Source organism: Symphodus melops, assembly GCF_947650265.1.
Source record: "Symphodus melops genome assembly, chromosome: 5".
Lineage (NCBI taxonomy): Eukaryota > Metazoa > Chordata > Actinopteri > Labriformes > Labridae > Symphodus > Symphodus melops.
The window spans coordinates 19,275,608-19,286,917 of record NC_136695.1 but is presented as its reverse complement, the minus strand read 5'-3'; the positions used below and the strand labels follow the sequence as shown (position 1 = coordinate 19,286,917).

The following is an 11,310-nucleotide window of genomic DNA, read 5'->3' as shown; positions in this document are numbered from 1 at the left end:
CAAATAAAAAATGTATAAAAAAACCTTTGAATATGAGACTGTTTTATTGCATTTCCTGGTGGAAGTGGCTTCATTAGTAAAGAGGATGGACTCAAGAACAGAACAAGAGAACAGAAAGTGAGCATCATTTGACATTACAAAGATGGAACAATTTAACTATGCTACATACATTCAACATTATAGCTAAAATGCATTGCTTTTTAAAGTGTCGTAGGCTTTGACGTACTTCCTGGGCTTTTTAAAATGCAGGATGTCAACATGGAGGCATCTCATCTTCTCCTGGTGAATTTGGTCGGGTTGTACCTAAAGAGACATGCACACACAACATTTGATCTCAGAGGTCTGTCCATGTCAAGATGGGCTTTTAACATTCCTCGTGGATCATTCCTCAATGTCCTTAGATGCATTTTGAACAAACCATAAAAACAGTCCAAATGAAGGGCTGTTAAACGTGGAACATGTTTGAACAGCTTAAAGCAAACAGGCTTCCTATAAACCACGTCTGGAAACTTTGTTCAGACCTACCAAAAAAATACCGGATTGTTTTCTTAGCAGTCTGTTCTCTGGCTACGCATGACTGACTGAGCATGACTCAATGATCAAACAAATAAGCGCTCTCTCTCTCTCACACACACACACACAAAATCAATATCAGTCTCTTTTCTGCTTAGTCAAAGAAAAAATGACAATGGCGGCAACAGAAGCTCACATTACCGCCGTTACCTGGGTAACCACTATCACAAAATATTTGCTCTGCTCTGATTGGTCAAACTAAAGCTAAAGAGGTCCGAGGTCCAATATCCATGATTCCAGTGAAGTATGTTTTCTTTACAAGATGATTATGATCAGACCTTTACAGGCAGACTTAAAGACAGATGGACACCGTAAAGATTAGGATTTGTTTTTCCAAATTTAGCGTCCAAGAAGAACAGTCCACTTTAACCTGAATATTATAAAGAAGCAGAAAACAGAGGAACTGAGGACTAATTCAGAAAACTGTGTCAACAAAGACAGCTAAAACAAAGAAGCGGAGAGGTTGTTGCTGTGTGTAGTGAGACCATCAGAAGTAACTAATCCCATTCATATGCCGCCGACTAAGCAGCGGGAGCAATTTGGGGTTGAGCATCAGACATATTGCTGCAGCAGCTGGGGATCGAACCCTTGACCTTCCGATATTTTTATTGTAATGCAACAACACCTCCAGGACAAAGCCATTGTATGTGTAAACCTACTTGGCATAAACTATTTGAATCCAGACAAAACTGTTTCATGTGTATGTATGTCCATTGACAAGTAGTTAAAATAATTTGGTGAATCACAGCTCAACATGTGAAGCTTGAATAGATGTGACTGTGAGTCTTCTTTCATAAATGTCAAAGTTTAAGATGAAGCTGCTCAGGAAGTAATTAGGTTAGTATGCATCATTGAGAACATGACGGGATCCCAATTCTCACCTGAACAGGTCATCTCCAACTGTCTCATCCTGCTTGCTCTGACGCTCTTCCTAAAACAAAAACAGATTCAGATTATAGTATATGTATATATGTGTGTGTGTGTGGGGGGGGGGGGGGGGGGGAGAGAGAGACAGGCAGACAGACAGACAGAAACAATGTGACAGCTGTACTGTACCTCCGCTGCATCTTTCAGCCATTCATCCAGATCAGAGTTCTTGCCCCTGCTATGAACCAGCAGACCGGAGCCTCCGATGATGTGGGGGGGCTCCTGGCCCTGTACACCTGGCACGTTCATCTGTCACAATCACACAACCAAATCCAGATTTTAAAAAAACATGAAGCCGTTTCTTTCAGTCCCATCATTATAGATCAGGGCATACACCTCTCACTAGAAATGGAAATCTATGAAGGAAGAAATCTCTCATTAGTGTGCTTGCGGAGAGAGTCACTTTAAATAGAAATACATGGATGTATTTAAAGTTATGTCCCAGGTGAGCTGTGTATAAATCAGTCAACATAACATAATGATAATGTTATCAAGGATAACATAATCAGACTGCATCTGTTGGCTTAACAACAACGCTTCAAATACATCCAACACTACAGAACCTGTAGAGGGTTTTATAAAAAAACTATTTCAAACGAGGCTGTGTGTGTGTGTGTGTGTGTGTGTGTGTGTGTGTGTGTGTGTGTGTGTGTGTGTGTGTGTGTGTGTGTGTGTGTGTGTGTGTGTGTGTGTGTGTGTGTGTGTGTGTGTGCGCACTCTAACCTTGCGGAAACGTTTGAAGTTCTTTGTGCAGCCGTTGTCCGTCATCCTCTGTGGTTTGTTTTGGGGGGTAACAGTGACAGTGAGGGATCGGAACTCCACCAACACCAGCTTCTGAGGAAGGTCTTCATCAATCTTTGACTCCTGTTTATACAATAACAGGATGTTCAGGCAGTTGGAAAAATCCTCTTGTATAGATGTCAGTAAGTCCTGTGTAGGCTTATCATCTTAAGACAAGACAGACTTATAAAGAATAACTGTGCCTTCTTTTTTCTTTCACATTTGATTTCTTCGATTTTTTAACAAAGCAAAAGAACCCAAACCCAGAAGAGCAAAACAACAGCAAGAAAACGAGCTGAAAGAAAAAACAGATCGCAGCAAAGTAACAGGCAACAGGTGAAAGTGCTAGAAACACTTCAATAAATTAAAATAATCAAAATAGATACAAGTTAGTAAAATAAAAAATGACTAGATCAGAACATTAAATGCAACGAGAGCAATTAAAAGGAAATGGAAAAAAAAAGCAGGAATATAGAGACAGTACAAACCACAGAAGGGAAAAAGAGCTGTAAAGGTAAAAAGAGTTTAAAAAAAATGAATACGGTTTTAAAAGAATAGTTAGAGATAAAATAACATTGAGGAGTAAAGAGAGAACATAAAGTAACTTGAGACTTCATATTTACATAAGTCTCTTGACATGTCAAGTTTGTCTCTGATTGGCTGATGACAGGACATGTGTATTTATATCTTTACAATCTGACTATAAAACATTGGTTTTGGTCTATAATAGGAGTTGGGCGAAAATCAATATATGTGAGATTCTTATCTTCTAAAATTTTAAATAGATTTATAACTTCCAAAGACAACTTTTTTTTTTTTTTTTAATTTTGGCTCATCAGTCACTCCCTGCTAAGTGCTAAGGCTAGCTTGTTAACTAAGTAGAAATGGAGCATCAAGAAGTTCAGCCAGTCTCACTGATGACTGGAGTAGATCCTTGAATTATGAATCAAGAATCATTTTAGAAAGGAAATAGATGATCCCAAGAATTGAAATTGAATCAAACATGAGACACCAAAAGATTCACAGTCTATAACATCAGCTAAATTCATCTCATTAAATGTTTCATAGTTTTGAGAAAATGTGCCCAAGATTGGGGGATAATCCTATGAAAGGCTGCTATTCATGTTTTGATGGGACCTCCTGAGGTCCCTTATTATGGTGACCAGACTGTCTCTAAAGCACTTCGTACATCTAGTACCCTTACATAGGGAATAATTGGAGAAGTAAACGAAGCATCAACACTTGTGATGGACCATTTAGTTTATAATCTGTCCTGAATCTTTAGAGTCACAATAGAAAAGTGACAAATAAATACCCTAAGACAAAAAACACCCAGGTACAGAAAGAAGACGGTGATTGTTCAAAGGGAGGAGAGAGAATAAATAAACAGTCAGAGGTTTTTCACAGGACTCACTTGGACCTCCTGTTTGATTGTCACAGGTTTTGAAGGCATCTGATTCTCTTCTTTGGGCTGCCAGACGTCTCCCTTGAGTTGTTTCAAATCCTAAAGCGAAAAGAAAGGATGACAAACGTTTGTGGTACGAGTGAAAAATAATTGATTATAAAATTGTGAAGTGAAGAAAGAAGTGTATACACTACTAAGCACTTATTTACATGAGTGCTTTTCCTATTTGGTTTGAATTTTAATGAAAGAAGTAATGAACTGGGAATGACTTACTGACAGTACCAGCTTTTTATATCCCCAGAATGTTGAAATTGATGCCACATTGAAAAGAGTTGTCTTTTTGTACATTTTGGTATTGGCCCCAGTATGTAAGGCGCACTGTACACAGTGAGACCATTACGTGGAAAACACTAAATGAATTGCGTATATCAGCCTACTACAATTGCCTCCTTATCCCAAAAATCACTGAAGTGAAACAAACGCCTTATGTATAAAACCAACTGAGGACCTCACCATATACTTAACTTATTGTGAGTAGTGTAAATGCTGAGAGTTCATGTGGAACATCATTTAAACCAATAACTCAATGAACCAAAAACAAAAACAAAAATCCTGACTTAAAGGCAAATAACTCACCTTAAGAAATGCCTCATCATCTTCAAAAGGCTCTCTTTCTTTACTTGGCCCTTCTGCAGGTTGACTGGCCTCCTGATAAGACTTCCTGTACTCAGGATTGACCTGCTCTGTCTTGATGGAGTTTATATTACCAGATGGTTTGTTGTGTTGCATATGGAAACCTGACTCCTCGTGCAGGCTTGTCTGTGGCTTTTCGTTTCCTTCATGTTCTTCCATTAGGATCCGTGGCTTCTTGCTTATTGATGAAGTCTTCCCAGTATTCCAACCTTGCTTCTGTCCCGTTGAGCTGATCGTTATATTCTGGGCCTGCTGTACGGGTTTACCTGATGGTGGCTCATCAAAGAAGTCCATATCCTCAGACATAATAGACTCCAGTTCATCCATTTGGATCTCTGCTTCCATCTCCTTCCTCTTCCTACTCTGTGGTCCATCCTGGATGGAGTGGGAGACCCCGCGTGACTCAGCCTCTGACGGTCTTACAAAAAGATCTGCTGCTGATTCCTGAGAAGTTACTGCAGGGACTCTATCTGAACGCCAGTTGCTTTCTACAGAGGAGTGTTGTTTGGGCATGCTGATGGATGGTTCCAGTACTGGTCGTTTGGGCTCTGACATCACAGCAGAGAGATCGCCCTCCAAAGGTCTTGATGACAAGATGAAACAAAGAGACGGGTAAGAAAAGGCCTTCAAAAGAGCAAAAAAAATGAGCGTACACAAACAGTAATAAAACTTCAGGTGCAAGACCGCAAAAAGAAACAAACAGGTCAGCACAATCAATGTCCTTTAAGGTGTGTATTATTTAGGTAGCTCAGCAGCATTAGACCCTCACTATCTATCATGAGTCTTTAAATGTTACAGCAGTGCAAACTATTTCAATATTGATATCCTATTGTGCAAATATAAATACTGATACTTGATATATAAAACACATTTGGACACTCTGATTGATAAGATACCTAAAAGGTGCTGTAGGCTCATTGTTTTTCCTATGATATGAGAAGACATTAACTGAGACTAAACCAGACAAAAACTCTACACTGTCATTGTCAGAGTCTCTGAGTAAACCAGTTGTAAAGTGAGATCGCTGAATCATGATATGTTCCCCTAATCCACCTGCTGAGCAGAAGTTTACCTTTTCTTGTTGACAGGTTGAAAGAAAGTAGTCAGTGTTGACTGTTTCTGTGGGGAAGTTTGATCAGAGCCTCTTTGTTTGTGAGGAGACTGCATCTGCAGGAATGTCCTTTTGCCACCATTGGTCCTTGGAAAAGATGGCTGGGACAAAACCCCACCACTGCCCGCCCCTGAAACTGCAAAAAAGAAAAAAGATTTTGGTCATGTTTAAGTCAGCACATGCTTCTATGATGAATAAATTTAAGGAATGGGAGTTACAAAGGAAATGGAAATGCTATCTAAACCATATTATCAGTCTAATATGGTAATAGGTAGAGCTATAATAGATATGATGGCCCTCCCCCTTCTTACTGTGTGTGAATAAAGATATTGTATGAGCTCTTGACAAGAAACTCATCTTATGAACCAGGCTGTTGTACACATGTTCATATCTGCTTTTAAAATGGGCATTTTCAATGTGTGCGCCACAGGGGATTTCTCGCTTTTTGCAGCCAGCCTCGAGTGGACACTCTGGGAACTGCAGTTTTTTTTGTGTACTACTGCATTGGCTTCATTTTGCAAGACTGGAAGTTGCTGCCTGGATTGAAGGCACTATTTTTCTCCAGTGTGTGTGCCTTAGCCCCATTTTTTGGCTTTTTCTGCCATTATTTAGAGATAGGGCAGTGGATAAAGCTACCAGCGCCCTCTGAATGACGCTATTTAGTGACTTTTTATACAAGTAAAACTTTAAATATAAAAGCAAGAAACACTTTTGAAGAATGGAGGACTAACTCTTGAAACATGTTTGGATCAAGCGACTCAATTGTAGAGAAATTATATTTAGAAAACAAATGGTGAGTTGTTACATTCAGGCTCCATGTTGTGTTACCCAGAATAATCTGTATTATGCTGTCCAAGTTAGGTTTGTATGAATTTGACACAAAACAGAGATCTGTTATTTGTATTGATAAATCTTAACTACCTGTCGGTTTGGACTCAGGTCTCTTCCTCTCTGAGTCGGTTTTCTCATAAGTGTTGAACGATGAGCTCATTGTGTCATCCACAACACACTGACTGGTCTTCTTCTGCACTTCAGGTTTGGATCCACCCAGCTGGCTGCTTCGCTTCTTCTCAGGAGTCTCCCCCACTGCTGCCACCCCTGTGACTACACACCGCTCCGTCCTGGTGAATGAAAAGTATGTATAACACGCATCAGTCTTTCTGCGACAAACTGTAGAGTATAAAGCTCAAAGAGAACTGAAACACATAACAGGAATGTGCCTGAGTATTTGCTGGTACCTTTGGGATGTCTCTGTGTTAGCAGCATATGCTGTGATGTTCTGAGACACAGCAGGTAACACCGTCTCGTCCACCGCGACGCTCTGAGACAGTGAAGCACTTGGAATTCTGGGTGGAACTTTTGGTGCGGTCTCTGAAAGATAAACAAAAATTAAAGATAAAATATTGCCTGAAGAAATCTTGTGATGGGAACTTAAATAAGAAAGCTGGTCACCAACCTGAGTCGTCCAGTAGTAGACTAGATGGATTGCAGTATTTGTCACAGGAAGCAAAGATGGCAGCCAAACCTATTTCAGACTCTGGGATGACTCGCAGGCCTTTTCTGTGTCATTAGAAAATGAAGTCTGTTTAAAGTTGACACAATCATCAACATGACGGCTAAATCGCCAAAACGAAGTTTTGAGTGATATTTTACAGAAAATCTGTCCCAAACCTTTGAACAATATTCTTCACGGAGTTCGCCCACTCAATAGCAGAGGAGGGGAGCAGAGTTTGGGAGCTGCCTGTTGATGTATCGATGACGCAGCTCTGCTGAGACTCCAGCAAGTCTCGGGGCAGACGGTTCTCCTCCAGCAGCTGACTTCTGCCGCCTCCAAAACTCACGGCTGCACTCAGGCGCTTCATCTGTAAAGGCCATGGAAGAGCAGAAATTAAACTCACAGTTCAGCTGAAGAGAACAGTTCAGAACAGTTCAGTACATTTCATTGTGATATTTATATTTCTATATTTTATATACTGCTAAAACTACATTTCATACAGTGAAAATAGTTATATTTTTGTTTATACCCTGCTATGGTTCACGTCTAATACAATGCACTATTTATATTTTACACCCTGCTATAGACCTGCTATCTCGTACTGTGCAATAAGAAATCTGATGTCTGTTTATCCATTTAAATTTAGTATGCTGCAAACTGTAAATGAGTCCTCCCACACATATCCCAGGGTCACTCTTTTTTCTTTTTTTGGACCTATACTCTTGTTGTTGTTGTTGTTGTTTTTAGCTGTGTGCACTTTAAGGTGAAGCCAAGTAATCTCGTTGTACAATTTGTATAATGACAATAAAAGGCTCTATTCTATTTCTAGAGCAGTTCAGAGAGACGCTCTGAGTGACAAACACAATATTATTATTATTAATATTAAAAAAAAACAGTTTTTAATTTATTTTTTTTACCATTTTGTTGAGTTTGCTGCCCATAATTATGTTTCCTAAGCTGCACATGTCCTCCGTCGAGCCTCGCCTGCTGCTTTAGATTCTCATTCATGAATGACTCATATCTAACCTTCCACCGTAATCCCATTTTTCTCTCATGAAGGGAACAATCAACCCATAAAATATCTCATCAATAATGAAAATCATTTATAGCTGAAGCTCTCCTCTGAAGCCCTGTGAGTCTCCAAGTCTCAGGATCTCTAGTCTACCGACTGCCTGGCAACTGATGTTCAGCTCATAAACATGAAACTCATTGGATCATGTGATCATCTGTAAACATGACTTGCTACTTTCAATTCATGTGTGCTTTGTTGACTGGCAGCAGAGGATAACTACTAATACCTGATGACGGGAAATACTGGGGGGGGGGGGGGTTTCAGAGCATTAAAATAATACATGGTTAGAGAAAAACAGAAGTAAGCACATGCCTGTTTAGCACTGAGGAAGATGAAAGTCTTTCCAGTAAAAATCTGTTTGCGAATTGGAATCGCTCCAAGGTTAACATCCTCTTTACTGAGGCTCGGCTCATCGATCTCAGGGATGAAACTTTAATAAAAAAAAGAAAGAAAAGAAAATCGGCACAGATAAGATTGTGTTTGATACGGTGTGATGTCCGTCTACTTTAAGATGGATTGTGTTCTACCTCTCAGCTTTAGGAGGAGGTTTTTTTTGCTGAGCGGCTTTGCTGAGTTCTGAGAAGAACTCTGGCTTCACGATGGGACAGCAGCACAGCAGAGCAGAAATCGTCTATTAAAAGGGGAAACAAGAAGACAAATAATCAATGCAACGACAAACACATCACATGTGCTGATTCACAGCCAGGTGCTGACCTTGATGGTGACTTTAGCAGTGGGCATGGCCAGGTGAGTGCAGTCCTGAGTCCAGGTGTTGACCAGCTTTCCACCCAAAGCCGACAGAGCCTGAGAAAGCGATGCTTTGCCATCATTGTCCAAACAGGATGAACACACCACTGGCTTCAAATGATCCACGCTGAGGTGAATTAGTGAAATCAAAGGAGATCTGCATTCATTGTGATTGACATTGGACCTTTTCAAAATGTGGCTTAAATAAAACTCAGGTAAAAAAAAAGGGGGCATGGTTTAATTAAATACCTGAATTTACTGTGGAAAACCCCAAACGTGACCTCGTCCCCTGACTTCAGGTTCACTGGTGTGTTTTCTGTCAGACGCTCGCTGTTGACAAAGGTACCATACTTGGAGGTATCTTTCAGAGTCAGTGTCTTGGAATGAAGTAAGATCAGTTCATTAAATCATCCACAAACAAAGCATCCCACTCATACTCTCTCTGTTTCTAATTTATTATTCGTATCTAAATGAAGAACCCATCCTTTAAAAGAAGCCTGACATTGTTTCTCCTTAATGGAGGAGGGACAAAGGACGAGCCATTTGGAAAGGATCATGATTGTGTAGTTCCAGTTGTGTTGGACCGGTGCAACAGCGCCACCTCCTGAGCAGAGGGGCCGGCACACAGGCAAATATGGCCCAGAAGCTCTGATTTTACATATCGAGCTGGAAGAAGACGATCAATGTAGGATGTTGATTTATTAGAAAATATTAACACAAACAGGAAACGATCTACTATATTAACTGAATGCAAAGCAAATGTTAATATTTCATTATGATCAAAGTTCAAAACCAAGAAGTGATAACATTATATGAGGACAAAGCTTAGAAATACTTTTTGTAATGGTGAGTACAGGATGTTTTTCATTAATGATGACAATATCTGCTTATTAAGGGGAGACATGAAGTGTACTTTTGTTAGGGCTGGAGGATCAGTTAGGCTTTCTCTGAAAAATGTTTGGGTTTTTTTTTAATTTTTTTTTTTTTTATAAATGGCACATACATATCTAGATGCCTGACATGATAATACTTATCTATGTTAAACATTTCCATGAGTTACCTCTGTGTGCACACGTCTGCTTTAGTGTGTGAATGAGCTGAAGATGAAGTCTGAAGAATTCATCCATAAACTGAACTGAGAAAGTACCGTAAACAGCAAGATGATAATAATAATAATAATAATAAAACACTTTAAACAGTTGTTTGTGTATCTAAAGTTTGTTGTTTTGCTGCCACATTAAATTGTACCACTGTTGAACTTCTCTATAATAGTTTGCGTTGAACCTTATTGGAGAGAACTCTCTACAGATCAACACATTTACTAGAATATGTTGACATTTTGGTGTAAATCCTATCAAAGATTTTGCAATTTGGATTTCTGATTAAATGTAAGTGCAAAATGAAATCAGTGGGAATCTGTTTCCTTTTCAATACATGCAGTTTGGTGAATGTTTGTTTACACATGTAAACAAACTTTGTTTGGTACATGGACTCCTTACATAGTTTCTGTTGAATTCAGGATTGCATGTAATGATGAATGTGCAAAAGCCCTAACGTGAAAGTTACATAAACGGTTTATGTAGAGCACTGCAGATGATGTTGATCAATGTGAGTCCTTTAAACAATAATTAGTTTCATGAATGAACATTTCTGCGTTTCACCTGGTCAGCAGCCATGAGGTGAGCGTGAGCCCGGCTGATGGACTGGTCGCTGGTGAGGATGATGTCACAGTTCTTGCGTCCCACCACATACTGCTTATTGGACAGGAGATAGTTAGTCTCACCTGCTGAGTGAAAGGAGGGACATTACGGACCTTCAATTGTTCATCTTTCATGACAAGATGAAAACATATTGAGACATTTTTGAGTCCTTTTCTGAATGTTTGCCAATCATTTCTCCATCACTCCAGGTTTAACTGTTAGGGGTGGTAGTGGCGTCTAGTGTCTCCTGCATCAATGTGAAAAAGATTTGTATGAAACTAAATATCAACTAGAAATGATAAGAAGATATTGATGAGTAACATTTCACAATAAATTACACTTCTGATCTTCATCGCCATTATCAGAAAGTTAATCCCATGCAGCCTCCCTCCACCCTTCAACATTTCACTATCAATGACCCTTCGGAAGTAAAGACCTAAACCACATACATAGGGTCTAAGACTAAAACCATATACTTATCTTTGTCATGCTCGTTATATTTCTGCACTTGCAAACCTAACTTGGACAATGTCTTTACATTTCCCTGCTAGTTTGGAGCTAGCGCTGAATCTCATCCAACACAGAACAAAGTTACCTTCAGACTGCAGGGGTGTCAGTATCCACATTTTACTGTATGCTGACGCTATTTCATTTATTAATCCAACAGAAAGTCAGAAGAAAGCCGGCATTTTAGAGATACAAGTCTATTTTGCAGCGAGTATCAACAAGGTGGATATTCACAGCGCGCCAGTGTGTGACGTAAAAACCCTGCGTCGCGGTTTTCCCTTTCAAAATAAAGTGATTCAA

At 39.6% G+C, this 11,310-nt stretch overlaps 1 protein-coding gene across 2 annotated transcripts; it reads right to left on the bottom strand.

The window, feature by feature from the left end:
- Window positions 1-21: 21 nt before the first annotated feature.
- On the bottom strand, window positions 22-11,301 carry nbn (nibrin). 2 transcript variants are annotated; one of them, XM_079344313.1, is made up of 17 exons: window positions 11,099-11,301; window positions 10,465-10,589; window positions 9,053-9,180; window positions 8,771-8,930; window positions 8,584-8,687; window positions 8,369-8,486; window positions 7,161-7,351; window positions 6,946-7,049; window positions 6,728-6,860; window positions 6,411-6,610; window positions 5,451-5,625; window positions 4,322-4,961; window positions 3,695-3,784; window positions 2,224-2,364; window positions 1,630-1,749; window positions 1,455-1,504; window positions 22-303 (listed from the first exon to the last, which is right to left on the bottom strand). In XM_079344313.1, the coding sequence occupies exons 1-17, from the start codon at window positions 11,127-11,129 to the stop codon at window positions 270-272; spliced, it is 2,544 nt and encodes an 847-aa protein (XP_079200439.1). In that variant the 5' UTR covers window positions 11,130-11,301; the 3' UTR covers window positions 22-269. The 2 variants fall into 2 exon arrangements, with proteins under 2 accessions (XP_079200439.1, XP_079200440.1); XM_079344314.1 differs by having other exon boundaries at window positions 10,465-10,586.
- Window positions 11,302-11,310: the final 9 nt, after the last annotated feature.

What these genes read in the sequence shown, in the direction of transcription:
- nbn (XM_079344313.1), bottom strand. Translation starts at nt 11,129, where the DNA reads ATGTGGATACTGACACCCCTGCAGTCTGAAG. An exon ending in TCTTCCTCAGTGCTAAACAG is followed by an intron (nt 7,352 to 8,368) that starts GCATGTGCTTAC and finishes TGGCCTTTACAG; the next exon opens with ATGAAGCGCCTGAGTGCAGC. An exon ending in ATGATGAGGCATTTCTTAAG is followed by an intron (nt 3,785 to 4,321) that starts GTGAGTTATTTG and finishes TTTTCGCTTTAG; the next exon opens with GATTTGAAACAACTCAAGGG.